Here is a 19,257-nt window from a genome sequence, read left to right as displayed (position 1 = left end):
CAGCCAGGCTATCACAGGGAGCCGTGGGCCCCCACCCTCACCCCTCCACCCTGTGCAGGGCAGGGAGGCTAGGGGTCAGAAGGAACCTGGTTGGCAAAATGCAGAGATTTGGGGGGCAGAGGGCGGATTCCATTTAAAGTATAACCTAACTCTGAAATGTTAGAGAGACTCCAGTTGATCCCAAAAGACAGAAATTTCAAAGAGACAGACAGCCATAAGGCCAAGTCATACAGTCACATAGACGCACACACAGGTGGTAAGGAGGGGTTCCATCCTGATTCTAGGCCCTCAACTCCTCAAACTACATCCTCACCCAGCCTACAGTAGTCCCCCCACTTCCACCCCCCGTAAAGAAGACAAAACCTATCAGCTCCACTCTAGATTTATGCTTGCATTTGGCGACCTTGTATATTTCCCCTTTAAATTAAAAAACAAAAAAAAGCAGTAACAACCAAAAGACGCCAACTCGCTCCCAAAGACCCACCAGGGCCAAGATAAGGCTACAGTTCCTGGGGATCTAGGCCTGGCATCTGGTGCTAAAGAAACTGGCCGTAGACCCCTCTCCCTGCGCCGTCTCTGCCTTTTCTCTCAGGATTTGGCTTTGGGTCCTTTCCAAAGGGCCTGTTCCCATCTTTCCACCCACTCCCCTTCTCCAGGAAAAAATTCAGATGCAGCCTTAAAATTCCACCCCAGCTTCAGTGGCTGCGTAGTGGGAGTGGAAGCAAAGGCCAGGCCGCTGCACCCCAGGGCTGCGGCACAGTGGTGGACAAAAACACCAGTCTCCCGGGAGTGATAAGAAAATGGAGAATACTGTATTTGCTTTAGAAAGTTTTTACATATAGATAAACACGCAGTTAAGATAACAGTAAAAGCGCCCTACGGGGAGTGAGAGATACCTCCAAAGCAGCTAAGAAATACTTGAAATAGCTTTTGCATAAGAATACTACAGTCTCACTCTCCGCTTTGCAAGCGACAGGGTCCCTCTTCCTCACCCAGCCCACCACGCCACGCCTTGACTGCCAAGTCGACGCCAGGAACATCGAGTGGGAGGGGAACCCCAAAAAGGAAAGAGACAGGTGAGTGGGGAGGGAGGAAAAAGGTGGGAGAGAAAGAAAGAGAAAGGGAGAGGAGAAAAAGCAATATCATATACAGGCAATTTCTACACATATATTACAAACTGGGAAAATGACCGATCATTAAGATATACATAATTCATATAAAATTTTGAAATAAAAATAAAAATCTGTTACAGTCATAACTATTCTTTTTCCACATTTATAACCAGTACCCACACAGGCAGTGACAGAGTGGAGAGAAAAAGGTGCTTAACAAGAAAATGATTGTCTGCTGAACAAAAAACAGAAGATTGCATTTTGTTTGACCAATACTTGGACTTAAAAACAGAGAAAGAAAGAGAGCAAGAGAGGAAAAAAGAGAGAGCGCAACAAAAGGCGAGAAACATTTGCTATTTCCCTCTCGAGGAGTTCTTTTTTTTTTTTTTAACAAATTCCGAACGGAGATGGCGGTTTTTTTTCTTCTCTTTTTGTCTGTTTTGCTTTTGTCGTCTTGTCGTCGTGGTGGCGGTCGGTTTTTGTATAGTCGACTCTTTTTTAATCGTTTTTAACTAGAGAGAGTATTTTCCCAGATACAAATAAATCGTCATGCAGGTGGGGTGCCGGGTCCGTGGGAACCGAAAGGAGAAGCGGTGCTTGTCCTAGAAAGTATACAATTGTCACCTCTTTTATGCTGTCTGCCCGCCGTATCAGCGCTTGTGACTGTCTGTTGGCTGTCGCGGTCCTTTGGGGTGGCCGTGGTGGTAGATGGTGGTTGGGAGTTGTTGATGGTTTGCGTTTAACTTGTTATTTTTCTTGGTTTTTATATATTTTTGGCTGGAGTGGAAGTGTGTGTGTATTTAGGTGTGTGTATGATTGTGTATCCTGATTTCGGTTTGTTCTGGGGGTGGAGGAGGAAGAGGAGGCAGTCAAGGAGGAGGAGGGGAAGGAGCGGGGAGAGGGGAGGAGGGCGGCCTTGGGTATCATACATCACATTCCGAGTCGCTGGAGGTTACCGAGAGGATGGAGGTGCCGGTGTCCGCGCGCTCCGTCAGGCTCGACACGCTGGTGGTGGGGCTGGCCGCTGTGGACGGCGACTCTGCTGAGCCGTGCGTGGGGCATCCGGGCTCGGCCAGCGAGCGCATGCCGCTCGGTCCAATGGCCTGGTGCTGGAGCCTGCGGGAGACAGAAAACGGCGCACGCCCTGACACGGCGGCCCCAAGACCCGGTTCCGACAAGCCTCCATCCCAAGCCCGCGCCGCCGGGAGCCGGGCCTGCCGCCCCCGTGCTACTCCGCCTTCCCCAACCCAGTGGCCTTCGCCACCGCCCCCTGATTCCGCTCTCTACGCTCATCCCCCTCCTGCTACGCCTAGCTGATCCCGAGCGCAGCAAAGCGTCCCCCAGCGCGGTCTGGGCTCCCGTCTCCCTTTCCCCGGGGTTCTCTGGGGTCTCCCAAAGCTTCCTAAATCATGGCGGGCCTCGGAGGAAGAGGTACAACCCCAGGCCGGCCTCCTGGGGAGGCCTGGGCGCTTGCTGTTAAAGAGGCCCAGCCCCAAAGGGGCAGAAGTCAGGGAGAGGCAGGATGTTTCTACTTCCCCAGCCCCTGGGACTCTTCAGACTCAGTTGGCTGTCCCTGGAGCAGACAGGTCCCCTCCCTGACTCCTGCCTCAGCTCCCCCAAGCACAAGTCCAGAGCTGCAGGATGCTCGCCCGCTGGAGATCTTCCCGTGGAGGACCACTTGGCTTTGCTCTCTGGATCCCTGAGCAGAGCGCAAGATCGGGGGAAGAGAAAATGGTGAAGCTGGGAGCAGAAAAGCGGGGGAAGAGGAGCGAGAGAGAAAGTGGGCGACAGAGGAGGCAGGAGGAGACTGTAGAGCCGTCTTTGGCTGCCCCTTCACCCCTCCAGGCTGCCGCTACCTAGTGTCTCTGGAGTTCTCCCCACAAGGAGGCCTTCCCCTGGTCCTGGGCGCTGCCCTCATCGGACGAAAAATTGGCTCCACAGGCATGGGTGAGAGGGCCAAAGGTTCAGGCCTGGGCCACCTAAACCGGAAAACACTCCCTCCCTCCAGGGATTCACACCCAACCCGCAGCCCTGGCAGCTGTCAGCAGCTGCGGCCTGGCTCCCTGCAGTGCATTAGGCCAGGGCACACCCAGGCAGGCCCGGGATACAGGCTTTCCCTCGGGGTTTCACCCAACTCTCTCCTTCCCCAGTGTCTCTCCACTTTATTTTTCTCCCTACTTCCCCCAGGCCCAGCTCTGCTGACAGGTCAAGCCCAGTGCAACTTTGTGACTTTGTGGCCAACTTGCTGGGGCAGCAAGGCAACTTCTGTTTCTGCTTATTCCCTAACTTAGTGGACCAACGGCATGTTCCTTGGCTAAGGCAGGAGGGCTGCACCGACACCCACGGCCCCTCCACTCCCAGCCTGGTTCTCCAGTTGCTGGTCAGACAACTTGCAACGCCTTGGGAACAGGCCTGCTGCACGGTGGCCAGCCCGGCCTTTCCCCTTTGTGGCAGGGACCCAGTTCAATTTCCTCTCCCAGACGTTCGTGGATTCCTCCCAGGGTTTTTGCAGTGCGTGGAAGTAAAAGCCAGGTGGCAAGGAGCTCTTTCCTTCCTTCCCTGTCTGCAGGCTCCAGCGGAGCCCAGAGCCGGATCCCGGGCTGATAAGGCTGGCGCGGGTGCAGCGCGGGGCTAAGGCTCCCAAGGACCCAACCCAGAGGTTATGGACACTCAGGACCTCATACACTCTCCACACTGACAAGAGCCCCTTCGGGGCAAAAACAGCCCATACGTCCACGCTCGCCCTTCTTCCGCGCTCCCAGGCAAGCGGAAACTTTCTCCAAACTGACCAAGAGGTCTAGGCTTCTCGTGCGCTCGGCAGCCGCTCGCCTCCTGCCTCCTGTCCGCTCACGCCTCTTTTCCATCCATCTCCCCCTCCCCGTCCCCGGAGATGGTAGCCAGGCCGCGGGGTCCCCGCCACTGACCTGTTCTTGGCCGCCGCGGCGCGGTCGCGCTGTCTCCGGTTCTTAAACCAGTTGCCTACTTGTGTGGGAGTGAGGCCGGTGGCCTGCGCCAGTTCGCGTTTCTTGCTGGGGTTGGGGTAGGGGTCCTGCAGGTACCACTCCCGCAGCAGGCTCCGAGTCCGCTCCTTGAAGCAATGCGTCTTCTGCTCGCCGTCCCAGATGGTGCGCGGCAGCGGGAACTTCTTGCGCACGCGGTACTTGTCCACCGGGCCGAGCGGGCGGCCGCGCAGCTTCTCGGCCTCCTGGTAGTGCGCCTCGAGCCACATGGCCTGCAGCTTGCCGTGAGACTCCTTGGTGAACTTGTGGTTCTCCAGGATGTGGTAAAGGTCGCGGAAGTTGCCCGTGTGGAAAGCGACCACGGCGCGCGCGCGCAGGATCGACTCGTGCTTGTTGATGGCCTCGCACGCCCCGGGGGCCACGGGCAGCGACCAGAGGAAGCGGCCCAGCCGCTCGATGTCGCCCGTCTCCTCCAGCGTCTCGCAGACGCTGGCCACCTGCTCCGGCGAGAAGTTGAGGGTGGGCAGCTGGAACATGGACAACTCTTCCGGGGGGGCCCTGGAGCCGCCGCCGCCGCCGCCTCCCGCTCCGCCAGCACCGCCGCCTCCCACACCGTTCCCGCCGCTGCCGCCGCCGCCGCCTCCCGAGCCGTTCCCGCCGCCGCTACTCGCCAGAAGTAGGGAGCGGTGGTGAGAATCGGCGAAGTTTGGCAACAAGAAGTGGGAGGAATAGAGGTCTAGGGGGGAGCGGAATACCATGGACTGACCTGAGAGGAGAGGAGAAAATTCAGGGAGAGGAAGAGAGAGGGGAGGAAGAGGAGGAGAGGGGCGATGGGGACGAGGAGGAGGGAGAGGAGAGGGGGGAGGCGGAGGAGGGAAGGAGGGGGGAGCAGGAGGAGGGGGAGGAGGAAGGGCGTAAGGGACACCCACACCCCGAACACATCCACACACACACACACCCGCGCAGCCACATAGAGAGGGAGGAAGGAGAGCGGCCCGGTGCGCGCGCGCAGAGAGCGAGCCCGAGACAGAGAGAGGGAGAGGGGGAGAGAGCGAGCGAGAGCCAACCACCGCCGAGTCAAGATTCAGCGATTCCACAGCAATCGCCCTAATGACAACAGCCTCATAATATCTCCCCTAAATCCACAGTGAGTGCAGCATTGAAACATTTTGTTTCGCTTTTCTATTGGTCTGCGGAGTGTCGTTGTAGCGTTGTCACGGCAACCGCTGCCAATCACTGTCAGCCCTGCCAATCAATACCGAGAACGTAAGGACGGTTTTACCACTTAGCCAGAGTGGGGGGGTGGGGGGAGGGGGAGAGGAGGGAAAAAGGGAGAAGGGGGGAGAAAGAATTTTTTTTTTTTTGAATCTTTGCAACTCTTAATCTCACTACTTCCCCTTCTCTTCCTCTCTCTCCTTGTTTCTCACTGTTTCTGAGCTCTTTTCCCCTCTTCCCCAAAGAAGTTGGTCCAGAAAATTTACAAGCCATGGACATACAGTCGTTAAAAGGGATGAGCAATTAAACGGGGGGATTTTGTTGGGAGGTGAGAGGCTCCCCACACTGCATGAAGGCCGGGGGCCAGCCCCCAAGGAGAGGCCGAGGGGCAGCGGAGCCAGCACGGTTTGCACACGGTGTGCACGTCGGGCCGCCTCTTTCTGCCTATGTGAGCACTAATAGTGGCGAGAAAGAAAGGAGAGATGAGATCATGGGGCCCACCGCGCGCCGACCCTGGTTCCGCGGGCTCGGAGCCCCAGGATCTCGAATTTTGGGGAGCATATGGCTCCTGGGAGCCGGATCTCAGGACCCAGGGCTCAGGAGGCCACTCTGGCCTCCCTAGTCTGAAATCTTCAGCCACATTTACCCCCAACTTCCTCTGCATTGAATCTGGTTTCTCTTTAATTCTGTTTCCAGTCAAGGAGCCTTGATTTCCCCTATTGCCTTATATTTTTAAATAGCAGTAGAAACAACAGTACCCTTTCCATCATAAAAGGCGGCCCACCTCTTTGTTTTCCCCCAGGTTTCAGCTGCCTCCCTAGGAGTGGTGGAGAAGGTTGGGTTGAGACAACTGAAAGCCCTCTTCCCCCTTCCCAAGATGCCCGGTAGCCCCACAACCCCCAAGGGGCTAGTGGATCTGGCTACCAACCCCAGAAGGCACTCAAACTTTGGAGGCTGCCCTGAAGAAGCAAGCAGGCCTGAAAATTGCTTGTTTGCTCACATAGTAAAGAAAAAAAAAATCCATGTAACATCATAAGCCTAAAACAAACCCCAAAAGGCCCATGACATGAAGAGAGCCCTCCCTCCCCCTGGCCACTGCAACCTCCAGGCCAGGCATGGGTTTTATTCTAAGGTATGTTGCGTTAAAGAACATGTAATCAGCATCTTGAGCCAGGCCTCCCTTTGTGAGGCTTCTGTAACTAGGGAAGTGTGATTTACGCAGATTTGTCGGGGTCAGTGATGTCTTTCCCCTAAGCACTGTGTATATTTAGACAGGACTCGGTTTGGTGTTAAAAAGTGTATATTTTGAATGAGTTCACACACAGTAGCCAACAATGCCCACATTGTCGGCCCGTGTACAACGTGTATTGAAAACGCAGCGTCCAGACTTCAACTAATCTGCCCTCAATAAAGCTGAAATAATTATCCTAAGCTGCCTTTCCAGAAGAAAAATCATTGAGGAATTCAAAACTTTTTTTCTTTAAAAAAAAAAAAAAAGGATCTTTTCTACATTCCGATGCAGATCTGGGGGTGAGGCACTGAGACCAACACCACTTTGCAGATCTCAAAGAGGAAGGCGAGAAAGACAGACTGTGAGAGAATTTAAATAGGAAACCTAACGCTACTAGGGCTGTAAGTGTCCCAGCCCCTAAACCCCTAGTTCTGGCCTCCTTAGGCCTTGACTCCCCCAACACCAGGCTTCCCGGGTGAGACATGCAAGCTGCTTTGGAGGCTCCACTGCAGCTGGGAGGCTGTGGGCTGAGCGAAGGGGTAGACGCCGGCCACTCAGCCCCCAGGCAGCTAGGGTCGCTGGTCTTAAACCCGCTGACTGAGGCAGTTAAATATTCGCCCAAAGGGAAGACCTGCCAAGCCCCACTTTGTGGGGCTCCATGTATCTCTCCCCTCCGTGAATCTTCCTCCCGTTCGAGTCCTTTTCTGCTCAGCTGAGAAGCTCTAGGCGGTCGCTCACTGCGGGCCCAGAAAGAGCCCTAAGGTTGGGACACAAAAACAGACACTTCATCTTTTCTTCCCGACCCTTTCTCTCCTTTCTCTCGTCGGGGAAGGATTATAGGCTGAGGGGTGGGAGGGGGAAGGGGCAGGAGGAGGAAGCGGGGGAGGAAGGAATGAAAAAGGGGAGGGGAGTGGGTATTGTGCCGCGTGTGGGGGGAGAATTCCTACGGGTGGGTTTCCGAATATTGTGTTCAACTTTTTGAAAACAGCTCGTGACCCCGAAACTGCATCCCTGGAACCGAGGACCCAAGGCGCCGGGCGGGCGGGTGAACCCAGCCAGTCCCCTCCCAGTCCCCGCAACCCCCGCCTCCGGGTTGGGGCGACCCGGCCTCTCCCCGCCGCTGCTGGGCCAACCCCGGAGGGAGGCAGGGCAGGTGCCGCGGGCTCTGCCGAAAGCGCTGAAATCGAAAACCGTCGCCACTCCAGGAGAATTGAAGCAACTGGGGCTGAGGTTCAGCTCGGCGGCACCTCTGCCCCTAGCCTCAGCCGGGGAGCCTGCCGAGCCGCCGCACCCCTCCGGCGGCTTGCTGGGTGCAAACCGGGGCGGAGGGCGACAGCCAGGCGCGCAGCTTTGTGCGCCCGGCCAGGGCCGGGAGCGGCGGGGTGAGCGCGCAGCCCCGGGCTGTCTGAGCCTCCCTGCAGAGCCGAGCTCCGCGCCGCCCACCGAGCCCACCCCGCGGTCCCGCAGCTGCCAGCGGCTCTCCGCTCCGGCCCGAAGCACCACGCCTGCCGCCGGGAGCCCGTAAGTTGAGAGTCCAGAGAGCTGGGGAGGGAGGCGGGGCGGCTTGTCCGCGGCACGGATGGCTGGACTGGCTCCCGGCCGAGCTGGGAGGACAGACTCGGCAGGATGTCGATCTAAGGTGCTGATGGGAGGTTGGTGGGGAGGTGGAGCGGCGGAGCTTCCCCTCCCAAATTCCTAGACGCTGGCGTTGGGGAGGGATGTTAGGAGAAGGACCTCGGGTTCTGGGGCCCAGGCTGTGTGCCCCGCTGCTATGGGGATCCGAAGTGCTGAGCAGCGCGAGAGCCGGGAGGTGGGCCTGGGGGACGCCTGGAGGAGGTGGCGCGCAGGGGCCTCCGGCTCCCTGGGTCTTTCAGAGAAGGGCGATCTGGATGGCTAGGTCGGCCGCGGAGTCTCTAGGTGTCTTCTGCTCTCTGGCCGCTCAGACTCCGGGATCTGGGATATGGCACCAGTACAGGCCGAGGTCACAAAATTGTCACCATCGTCTCTGCCTTAATCCTGACCCAGGCGATGAGAAGGACAGCAGTACAGGTGATGAGGGGAGAAAGGGCCTTTGGGCTGGAAGATAGCCTTCTCTTCCCAGGACCTACTGGGCATTTACTTACAAATGTCATTCCCAACCGAGGCAGTCTCAACTCCACCAGAAGAGGTGTCTAAGAGAGTCCCACGCTCTCCTAGTTTCTGTTACCGGCAAAGCCAAGGGGTCTGGAAGCCTCCAAGAGAGGAAGATCCGAGGGCTGGGGCAGCGGCACCCACTTGACCTCGCTCATCTCCATAGGCCAGTTTGTCTTGGGGGGCAACGCTTGTCCGGCCCCCAAGATTTAGGGAGGCGGAAGCTGGCCCGTGGTCTGGGCCTCCCCGCAAGCTGCAAACTGAGGCGCTTGGCGCCGACGGCCAAGGAAGGCGCAGGGGAGCGCAGCACGCAGGCGGGGAGGCCGCGAAGCCCTTCAAGGACCCCGATTACTTTCCTTTGAATGAAAAACAACAACAACAACAACAACTGCTCCCTTCCCGAGCCCCCGCCCCTCCTTAGCCTCCGGGCACCCGCGCTCCGAGTAATTGTCGACCAGGACAGTAAACACAGCTCAGTTGCCTCAACTTTCTCCATACATAAAAGTTCCCGGCGTGCGGGGAAATTTGAATATTTGATCAGCCCCTTTGAGTGACCCTCATTAGCCTGGCGCCCTGCTAAGGCCCCGACATTGCAAGAAAGCTGCTGGGCCCGGCATTTGTATGCCTTGTTAGCGCCGCTTAATGAAGCCGCCCCGACCGCTCAAAGGCGGCCTCCCGGCTGGCGGCGCACACCTCTCGGCACCCCGCTCTGCCTAATGAGCCCCACCGCCCGCCGAAGGCCCCTCTGCCCCCCACATCCTCAAACAAGAAAAGTTTGGCTCTGTCTTGGGCCACCGCACCTCCCACTGCCAGGCCTAGGAGAGTGGGCACAAACAAGGCCTAGGTAGGTGGCTGTGGTTACCCAGCCACAAGAGAAGAGGTGGGAGATTTGGGTGGGGGGCCAGGGGATGGTTTGTGGCCTTTGGTTGTAGCCTAAGGAAAGCACTGCCAACATTTCTCAAGAGGGTCAATTTCAAATCAGTCACCCCAGTTCCTTAAAGAACTGCAAGTGGACTAACCTTGGCGTGGCAGAGAGTAGATGCCCGTGGAGGGTCAGCTTTCCATCTCCTTCCTCCTCCAAATTCCTTTGGTCTCCACTGCCCAGGAGGCTGCCTACTTTTTTTTTTTTGCAGAGATCCCGGGTGTAACAGCCAGAACTGGTGTGCTAGGGCTTGGAGTTAAGAAGGGGTGGGCACACCATCATTGCTCCCACCATCCACAGACCTCAAGCACAGTCAAATGTTATGATAGTTGACACTAGGAAAGGCAAGGTACCACAGTGCACCCTGTTCTTGTCCCCAATCCTAGTCACGATGTTTCGGATTTTTTTCTTTCATCACACATCGGGTCTCCAGGAGGCCTGAAAAAAAGCACTCTAGGCAAAAGGCCACTCTGCACAGGATCAACTCGCTGCTAGGGTGAGACTAAGAATAAAATAGGCCTGAAGGAGAAAAAGAGAGGGAGAGCTCTGGAAAGAAGGAGGACTAAAGCACCATCTACTTCTTTTCTTGGTGGGGCAAGTGACATTGTTGACCAGCAAATGTCAGGAACCTTGTTAGCAGTTGGGCTTCAGTGCTTTGAAAGAGTAGACTCCTTCCCCTCTCTACCCGCTCTCTCCCCTGATGCCCCTTTCCCTGGACAGTTGTTACTCAAGGCCCCTCCTTGCTCACCCAGCTCTTGGGCTTTTAAGGGTTACTTTTGGGGGGATTAATATACAAAGCTTGGAAAGCAGGTTGCTTTCAGGTCCACACTCTGGGCGTTCTGGAGGTGCCTACCCTCCCCCCACCCCCATGCCCACAATCTCTCAGACACACATGGGCTGGCCAGATTGGTAACCTCTGGAACCCATTCCAGAATGGCCATCTCTAGGAATGAGTGGCTCCATCCAGCTCTCATCCTCTGCCAAAAGGCCAGGTAGGCCTTGGGATAGCACAGCCTTCTGAATCCATCTGGTCTGCTCCTCTTCACTTCTCTCCCCCAGCTCAACTGGCATGCTCCGCCCCTTTTTCCATTCCACGACCTCCTAATTCAAGCCCAAACTGATGAGTTTTAGAAATCATCTCTGCCCTGGGCAAGGCAGTGACCGGGGCCTTGATCCATGAAAAGGCCAAAGGTAGGAGCGGGGAGGAGAGGAGTTGAAGCTGTTGGAGAGAAAAGGGGTCCTAAGGCGGAGGGTCTAACTCAGCTCTGTGGCCCCAAGGCCAGGCCCACCAACTGCTCAGGGGAGGAGGCGAGAGGAGGGGGCTAGGAGTCCGCGGGCCTCGGTCGGGACAGGAGGGACCTGAGGCGTCGGCGTGGGGGGCTAGATCCATAGGAGAGGGGCGGGGAGGCGGGGGTCGGGGGAGCGCGCAGGGCGAGGTGGCGGGGGGTGGGGGGGTTGGGGGGGAGGTTTGCGGTCTTTAAGAGCCACACTGCTGGCAGGAGAAGCGCGAGGCCGGGTGCTGGTAGCGCCTTGACCCCAAGGGGATTTAGCGGGAAGGGAGCGGCCGGGCTCCAGGGGCTTTGTCCCGGGGCAACCAGAGAGGCCGAGGCACAAGAATAAGGAGCGACCGCGTCTTGAAAGGCCGCGAGGAGGCGGAGGCGCTGCTGCTCTTGACTTCTGAGCAGGGCTTAGAAAGCCTGTCCCGGCTTAAGCCGAACTGCGGGTGCTGGGCCCTGAGCGCCGAGTCCGGGGGCTCCCAGCTCCCGGCCTCGGAACCGAGGAGGCGTGGGATGAGGGGGACACTGGGGTGGCTAGAGACCTGGCAAAGTTTCTTTTGGCTCTGCAGCCGCCGGACCCTGTTGCCGAGCTGCGAGCCTGACAGGCTGGCTGCGCCAGGCATGGCCAGAGAAATAATTTTCTTTTTCCAACTTGGGCGTTTGGTTTTGTGTGTCCACCACGCGCAGCTCCGGAGCCGGCCGACCCCACATGGATTCTCAACAGGTGGCCAAGTAAGTCCATTTAAGAATTCTGGTTCTAGCACCAGCTCCTCCCCGGGCCCCCTTCCCTTTTCCCCTCCCAGTTCCCCTCCCCCCCCCTCCGTGGCAGCCCCGAATTCCTGCTGCTCCTCCCGCGGGCGAAGGCGGGAGGAGGAGGTGAGGGAGGGGCTGAGTGGCGCTCTCTCCCGGGGTCCCTCCGGCTCCCAGCTGCAGCCCAGGACGGCTCCACCTGGGACCCGCGGGCCCGATCACCCTTAGGTCGGTCGTGGGCCTCGGTGCCCCGAGGCGTGTGGGTGGCGGAACGCGCCGCAGCACCTCCAGAGTGTAGCGGGCTGGAAGGGGACCCGGGCCCCCGTGGCCGCGCGGCCTTTGTGTGTGTGTGTGGGGGGGGGGGGACTGGGGACAGAAACCCACCTATACACCCTCTCTTATAAGAGACCGGGATCCAGCCCCGGGGGAGCACTCGCCAGCTATATACAGTAGCCCGCAGAGGAGCGTCTCAGGGGCCAGGGCTGGGGACAGGGTGGGGGAGGTGGAGAGGGCAGAAGCAGGAGGAGAAGGAAGCAGAGAAAGGCAAAGGCAAGAAATCCGGAGCGTCCGAGTGAAAAGTCAGAAAAATGTCCTCAGAGCGCGCGGGAAACAGGCGCTCGCGCCCGCGGGTGCACATCCTCTCCCTCTCACACACACGCACTCGCACCCACTCCACACAGGTAGCCCACGCACGCGTCCTTGGCAGTGCCGGGTCTCCTGCGCCGGCGCCCCAGCCCAGCCGGGAGGGACTCGCCCTCCTACTCCCTTTCCTCGGCTGCCAAGAACCCCTCCGCCCCTCCAACTTTGCCCCGAGACTGACTGGGGGAGCTGGGAGCACCCCCACCCCTCCCAGGGCTGGGAAGCAGGGAGGATCTTACCTGTGGAAAGGTAAGGGAAGCCGGGAGCAGGAAGCAGCGGCGGATAAATATTCATTAGGAAGTGTGTCTCCTTTTAAACCTCGCGGCGCGCGCTCTGGCTCCTATCTCTCTCCCTCCCTCTGTCCTCTTGTGAGGCTCTCTACCCCTCTCGCTCAGTCTCCCCCCAACCCCCACCCTTTCCTGCGAAATGCCGGGTGGATCCCTGTCTAGCTAACCTGTTGGGAAGCCTGAGCTGCGGGCAGCGCCTGCACAGCTGTTTGCCTTCGCTCTTGGGGCGCGTGTTCCCCATCCTTCCTCCTTTCGCCCAGCCCCTTACCCCCTCCTAAATTACTACATCATTAGCTTTATTTTCCGGTGGGGGGGGGGGTAACGGCGCAGCCCGATGCACCTCCCCAAAGCAGGGCGAAAAGCCGGCGATTTCAGAAGCTGCCCAACTCCATCTCCACCCAGTGTAGTTTTTTCTTTTCCCTTCTTTTCATCTCCACCTCCACCCTGTACCAGCACTACTCCATCCGGATCCCCGGCTGGGTCGGCAGTGAGACTCCAGGTCTGCAGGTCCAGTGCTCAAGCTTGGGACTTCACCCTGCACTGGACGTGGGGATAGCTCTCCGAGTCCCCCTTTCCCACGTAGGTTTTCTAGGTTGACCCAGTCTGGGCACCTGGGCAGCTTGGAATTCATGATCAAAACCCCGGGGGCGCATAGCAAGACCCTCACCTCTCCAGGCCTCAGGGGCCCCGGGTCTTGGCCCTTTGGCCGAGCCTGGGAGGCTGTATGGAAAGTGGGAGAGAGGTGGCCTCACTTTGGGCGAATGCGCAGGAGACAGGCCGACGCACTGACAACAGCCTTTCACGAACAAACTGACCTGAAGTTAGCCGCGAATACTCATCTTTCTCACACTCACGAGAAAACACATCTACAGGATTCCAGGAACGCACCAGTCCCCGCACCATCCCTGCGAGAACAGCTTCCAGTCGCGTGCTAGCCACCCGCATTCCCATCCCAGCACGCTGGAGACCAGCGCTCCCGCCGGCTTCGGGGACTAGAAGACGCGCGGGCCAGCAAGGCGGCGCCCGGCGGAGGGATACATCGCAAGGCGGTCGCGGCACGACCCTGACCACCCTTCTTGGTACCCTTCCTATCCGCTCCAGGCCCTTAGGCCTCTCCAGGGACTCTAAGAGATGGCGTGGCCCTTTAGGGTGCGTGGCGGTGGCAGGGGCTCAGGGTCCGGCATCCGGCTGAGCTTGGAGCGCCGAGGTGGGGGCGGGAGGAGGGGCCGAGGGGGCGGTCCCAGGCCAGCTCCCAGTTACAAATACAGCCGGTCCCCGGAGGAGGCCGAGGAAGAAAGTTTCGCCCCCAAAGACGTAGATTACTCACCCTCGAGGCGCCTGGACTTTCACTGTTGGTTCCTAAAAGGTCCCCAGGATCCCGGGGCGCCCTGATCCAGTTGGTGGCCTGAGTGGAGGGGTGCAGTCGCGAGCCTCCAGGCGACTTCGCGGACTCCCCCACCACTCCCATTTGCCCTGGCCCGGCCAAAATCGACCAAAAGAGATCCCAAAAGCTGTTTCGACCCTTTTCTCCCCTCCCCCCACCCAAGGAACAAGGCGCAGGATCCTCGGAGGATCGCCCTCTTCCTGAAAAGTTAAGATGGGGAGATGTAAGGTGTAAGAGAGGCCTAGAAGGCCCTGGGGCCGGAAAACCTTATTAACCTCAAGCCCCACCTAAAGCCCCGAATTTACACTTGCACACTTCCTCCTCTTCACGCAGACTCGGGGGGTCGCATACGTCGGAGCTCAGGCTTAAAGCTGAGTCACCTGACTGTACACGGAACGTACATGCAGTTGTACCCGAATGCACAGGAGAATTAGAGGAATACTAACAGCAGGATTTGAGGGAGGGGGGAAGAAATGTCCACAGACAGTATTATTTGAATGAACGGGTGCACACCCAGTTGTGCAGATGCAGACAAAAGCCGCAGTGCCCGCGCTCGGAGTGAACCCAGCCACAGGCAGGTGTGCAGGAAGCCACATACAGGGAGAGTGGCTCGAATGAGGATGCGGAACGCGAGGCCAAGGGCTTCCTGCTAGAGAGACGGACGTTGGCTCCCCGAAGGAGAAACTTTGTTAAGCAGACTGGGTGAAATGTTCCAGATCAAGTGCTGGAGACTAGAAAGAGCACCGCATCCACCCCAAAGCCGATCCTTTCACCTTCTTCTAAGCTGGGCTGGAGACCCCAGAAGAGGGCAATCCAGAAAATATTCATTTTGACCCGGATTATTTATTTGTTATTACTATTGGTTTATGAGATTGGGTTCTGAAGGATAGGGTGGAAAGCATAGACGCCTTCACTCAAAAGCTGGGAGATTTCTAATAGGAACGTTCAGCCCCAACCAGGATTCAAGAAGCCAGGAGGCCCTTATTTTGCCCCCTTGTCTCCCTTTATGCCAAATTTAGTCGTTAAAAAGAGCCTTAGCTAGCTGCATACTCTCCTGCCTTCACCTCCACCCCAATTCCCTTTATATCAAATAAATCCACAAAAGAACACTCCAAAGCAAACTGAATTATTTGGTTTGTTAGACTGATTTTCTTGGTGAGATATTGGCAACTTCTCACTCCCTATTGCTCAGTTCCAAACAGAACCTACTGTCCTGGTCAACTTGGAAGTCAGGAAGGGGGATTCCTAGAGTAGCTCTCCCAAAAGACAAGTGCACAGGCTTGATTGTGGTTTCAGCTTTTTGCCTGCCCTGGTCCCAGTAAACCTCGCAGATAGTAGCCACCATGGTTTTCCTGCAGAAGAGGCTAGCACCCTGGGTGTAATGGTGCCCTTACATCCACTTCACTTCCCTCCCTAAATCTCTCTCTAAAAGTAGAGGGTTCGCTTGGAAAATTCTTTTAGACTAAAATAGGATGGGGAGGGAGGAAGAGGGTTTTCTGGGCTAGCAAGTAGATAACATCCTGCAAGGGGTAGAGGAAGGTTCCTCTTGTGAAAAAGAGATGAGCCATCCTGTAAACCTGGAAGGACAGGTTGAAGCAGATGTAGTTGCCCTAGAAATGTAGAGGGTAGAGTAGGGATCTGAGTAGGAAAGAATGTCTTCCCTTTTGGGGTCAAACACTCTGCCCCTTCTCCCCCTATACTTAATTCCTGGAAATTTTAGCAAGAGTCGTTTTGAACAATAAAGAGTGAATCACTTTAAAGTCTGTTAATGTTTCTTGGAAGGACAGTTTCTTCCAAGACCTTTTTCTTTCTCCAGGTCTGTTTTTTCCTTATTCCCTAATAAGGGTCCACCTGCTGTTGTACCTCAGAAGGAGACTGTGACAGAAGGGGTGGGGGTGAATAAAGGGACCATTGCTCCCACACCCGAAGTGTAACTTCCATTCCCTGTAGCTGAGATTCAGGACATGTGGAAGCAAACTCCTTTCCCTTGGGGCATTTCTTTCTCCCCTCTTTGGATAGTTTATTTAGACCAATAATGAATAATTATTGGTCTCTCTCCCAATAATAAATAACAATCAGCATTTTAGAGTTGGAGATGTTGGCTATTACTTACCAATGAATTCTACAAGATTCTCCAAACTCTGCTTGTTTGATTTAGAAAACTCCGGTTACATAGCTAAGCTCATTGCAGCATTTATCACTCAAGCAGAAAAGCAGCTCGTTTTCTCATAGCCCCACATGCCCCATGTACACTCACTGGAGCGAATTTATTTTTCTCTGTGTTTCCTAAACGCCCTTGTCACCGCTGCCCAGCCACCGGGCTCAGGGTAAAACTAGGGAGGTTTGTGACCTCTGGAATGGAGGTGCACTGTGTTGTTAGAGTTTTTTGTTGTGATGAGTTCTTAGCGATCGTGAGCTCCTCTCCCTCCCTCCCTCCCTCCCCCGTCCCAGCCTCTCTCTCTTTCTCCCTCTCCTTGGTCCCAAATGAGCCAACTGTAGTTGCACGCGTCTTCCTTACGAGAAACCCGCCGCGCAGATAGAAGCAAACCATTTCCGCTGCCCGGGGCAAAGGGCTGAACTTCGTTGTCCAGTCCAGTGCTGAGGCGGGAAAGTGTGTCGGGGGCGGGGGATGTCTATGCGGGTGGGGGAGGGGCAACCATCACTTTCCACAATAAAAATAACCAGATACCCCTTTAATCGCTCCCGTTAACAGTGCCCTTGCGCCAGAGAGACCGTCTCACCTCCAAAGGCGTCTTCACCCCCGGAGGGCCCAGGCTTCCAGCCACAGCCCGGCAACACTGGGCCCGCGCGCCCGAGAGGAGGTGCTCCGACGGCAAAAATCCCATACATTTTTAACTACAGTGATTACTAAATTAATAGCAGGCACTAAGACAGATGTCAAAACGTCTTGAAAATGTTTATCTGTGAATAATTGAGAAGGTGGTGGGACGCATTATCTGATTGTGTAATGAAATATGTATGAGGAACAGCTGTTTGCAACAGTCCCCTCCCGCCGCCTCCTCAGCCGGGGCCCTTCTCTTGAAAGCAGAAGTCTCGATGAAGTTGGTTGCCCACTTCCGAACACTTGGGAGCCCTCTGGGCCCCTCTGGGGCTGCTGGCAGAGCTGTGGTTCCAGCGCGCGCCGGGGACAAACTCGCTTCTTGGCGGAGGACATCAACGTGGAGTCACCCCTCGGCCTCGCTCTTTTGGCTTTGGTGGCGGGGTGAGGCTGCCCTGCCGGCCGACCTGGCCTTCGTGCCTTCGGGACTGGCAGCGGGCTTGACTTGCCCGACCCAAGGAGAGCGCGGGCTCCGGCGGCGGCGGAGGCCCGGTCCTGGCTTGCGCCCCCTGAGTGGGGCGGCCTGCTCTAAGGCGAGGGCCTGGAGTCAACGTGGGGTGACGGGGCTCCCAAGGGGGCTTTGTTTGGCGCCGCGGCCACACCGCGAACTTCCTTCCAGCCCCCAGCCGGTCCCCACCCCAAACCCGCGCGCCGGCCCCGTTTGTTTTTCCCAGTCCCACGCCCTCCACCGGCGCGCGCCAACAGTTCTCGGGGCGGCGTCAGCGGCTCGGGGCTGTGGCCCAAGGCAGGCCCGAGTCCCGCTGGGCTCAGCGAGGCGAGCTCCAAACGCGCAAAGCGCGGAGAAGGAGCTCGCGGTCTTTCTGAAATTCTGGGGTAGGGGTCGGTCAGGCCGGGGAGGTAGCCGAATGAGGCGCATGGCCTTGGCGGGAGGCAGAGGCCCAAGTCCTGGTCTCGGAAGGGAGCGGGCGGCCTGCGCCGCCGCCACTCACCCCACTGCCGCCGGGCCCCGTCCCCCTGCCCCAGCCAGGCAGAGAGTGGCAGCGGCACGGGAGTTACACGAGGACTGACCCTCTAGACTTGGACCTTGAACGCGGCGTGGGCAACATTCTAGACCTGTGACCCCTTGTGGGCGTGATGTTTTCTTCTCCGAGTTCCAGGCGCCGCGTATCGCGGCGAAGGGTGCCCTGAGCCCTGTGCTACCCGCGGCCCCCAACCGGGCTATAGGCCAGCCCGCGCCCCCCACCCCCCCGCCTTTGCGGCCTCCCAACTCTTCGTCCTCCCGAACCTGGCGACCCCGTCATTCGTTCCCGGCGTCCAGCCTTTGGCCCCGCCAGCCCTTCGGGCACCGCCGGCCCTGACCGCTCCGGGGCCGGAGAGCGGAGGAGCTGCGGCTCCAGGGCAGCGAGCGTCTACGAGGATTCCACCCGCTGCCTCTGAGTCGAGATGCGCTCGGGCGTTATTTCTCGGGCGTCCCCCCTTTTACCTAATCCCTATGCTTTTATTCTAATCCCACACATTACGGTTAATCTGTAATGATACCGCTTCGGAGGTACCTGTTGCATGGGAGGCACGGTAATTTGTAGCCTTGGAAACAGTTTCAAATAAAGATTATAAACTGATGTCAACTGTGTTTATTTTCGGCGCAGGGGGGAGTTGGGGGCCTGGCAGGCCTGGGGCGGAGAGGACGGAGTCTGGGGAGAGAAGGACCAAGTCGCGTGGGGCAGAGCCGAGTGGGCAGGAGTCCAGGGGCGGGCGAGCACCAGACCCCGCTCCACTTGCTCCCGTCGGCGCCTGGTGTCTTTTTGAGTTTTTCTTTTTGGGAAATCGCGTGGTCTTAAATCTTGAGGCATAGCGAAAGAGGAACAGTTTGCAAAATTGAGGAAAACTTGGTGAACTTGAACCACTGTGTTTTATGAATTAGCATTCAGCCGGGGCCCTGCGTCTCTTGGAGGGACGTTGAAACCGCTGAAAGCAGAGAAAGGGCGGCTTGCAGGACCCTTCAGCTGCAAGAAGGCAGAGCCGCGTCGGTACCGATCACTCAGCGCTCGGAGCTTCCTCCTCTATTAAACACACCCGCAACTGCAGCAACAACAACCAAAAATTGTTCGCACACCGAAAGCAAAATTAAACATAATTGCTTTTATTTATCTCTTGCTTTTAAATCATTAAAATATTTTTAGTTACATTGTATAAAATAGCATCCACTCTGATTATTACCTGCCATATCTGTTGATCCGCTCCTTGAGTATTCAACCCAGAAATATTAACAATTAAGAAAAAAGCAGATCTTATATATTGTATCTGTCAAGATATGTTACAATTTCCATTAACAAAAAAACATTATTCTTGTTGAAGAAGCTATGAAGCATATCTTTCATGAGCACTTTATTAATAATCATAGTTGTCAAAAAGAATTAGATATGCATAGATTGTAGATGCAAAGGAAATATTAGATGCACAGAATAAAATATACAGTGGGATTGAAGCATAACTATTTTTCTTTTTAAAATAAAATTTTGCCCAGGTGAAAAAAAACTGAGCTATTAAGCT

The 19,257-nt window shown here is 56.7% G+C and overlaps 2 protein-coding genes across 6 annotated transcripts; one reads left to right on the top strand and one right to left on the bottom strand.

Moving 5' to 3' along the window:
- Positions 1-790: 790 nt before the first annotated feature.
- SIX3 (SIX homeobox 3) lies at positions 791-13,496 on the bottom strand. 2 transcript variants are annotated; one of them, XM_027555155.1, is made up of 3 exons: positions 13,339-13,496; positions 4,037-4,838; positions 791-2,228 (listed from the first exon to the last, which is right to left on the bottom strand). In XM_027555155.1, the coding sequence occupies exons 1-3, from the start codon at positions 13,472-13,474 to the stop codon at positions 2,036-2,038; spliced, it is 1,131 nt and encodes a 376-aa protein (XP_027410956.1). In that variant the 5' UTR covers positions 13,475-13,496; the 3' UTR covers positions 791-2,035. The 2 variants fall into 2 exon arrangements, with proteins under 2 accessions (XP_027410956.1, XP_027410957.1); XM_027555156.1 differs by lacking the exon at positions 13,339-13,496 and adding an exon at positions 12,476-12,620.
- On the top strand, positions 4,964-18,326 carry LOC113901160 (translation initiation factor IF-2-like). 4 transcript variants are annotated; one of them, XM_027555160.1, is made up of 4 exons: positions 4,964-5,219; positions 7,507-8,039; positions 11,535-11,579; positions 16,621-18,326. In XM_027555160.1, the coding sequence occupies exon 4, from the start codon at positions 16,887-16,889 to the stop codon at positions 17,772-17,774; it is 888 nt and encodes a 295-aa protein (XP_027410961.1). In that variant the 5' UTR covers positions 4,964-5,219; positions 7,507-8,039; positions 11,535-11,579; positions 16,621-16,886; the 3' UTR covers positions 17,775-18,326. The 4 variants fall into 4 exon arrangements, with proteins under 4 accessions (XP_027410961.1, XP_027410962.1, XP_027410960.1 ...); XM_027555161.1 differs by lacking the exons at positions 4,964-5,219; positions 7,507-8,039 and adding an exon at positions 9,668-10,761; XM_027555159.1 differs by lacking the exons at positions 4,964-5,219; positions 7,507-8,039 and having other exon boundaries at positions 11,495-11,579.
- Positions 18,327-19,257: the final 931 nt, after the last annotated feature.

The sequence above is a fragment of the Bos indicus x Bos taurus genome, chromosome 11, assembly GCF_003369695.1.
Source record: "Bos indicus x Bos taurus breed Angus x Brahman F1 hybrid chromosome 11, Bos_hybrid_MaternalHap_v2.0, whole genome shotgun sequence".
Lineage (NCBI taxonomy): Eukaryota > Metazoa > Chordata > Mammalia > Artiodactyla > Bovidae > Bos > Bos indicus x Bos taurus.
The sequence above is the reverse complement of the archived record's forward strand: the minus strand, read 5'-3'. Positions and strand labels throughout refer to the sequence as shown.

Excerpts from the sequence above, each read along its gene's own strand:
- SIX3 (XM_027555155.1), bottom strand. The coding sequence starts at position 13,474 with ATGGGAATGCGGGTGGCTAGCACGCGACTGGAAGCTGTTCTCGCAGGG. Across the intron at positions 4,839-13,338 it reads GTATTCGCGGCTAACTTCAG|GTCAGTCCATGGTATTCCGC; the intron begins GTCAGTTTGTTC and ends CTCTCCTCTCAG. Across the intron at positions 2,229-4,036 it reads GCCGCGGCGGCCAAGAACAG|GCTCCAGCACCAGGCCATTG; the intron begins GTCAGTGGCGGG and ends TGTCTCCCGCAG.
- LOC113901160 (XM_027555160.1), top strand. The coding sequence starts at position 16,887 with ATGAGGAACAGCTGTTTGCAACAGTCCCCTCCCGCCGCCTCCTCAGCC.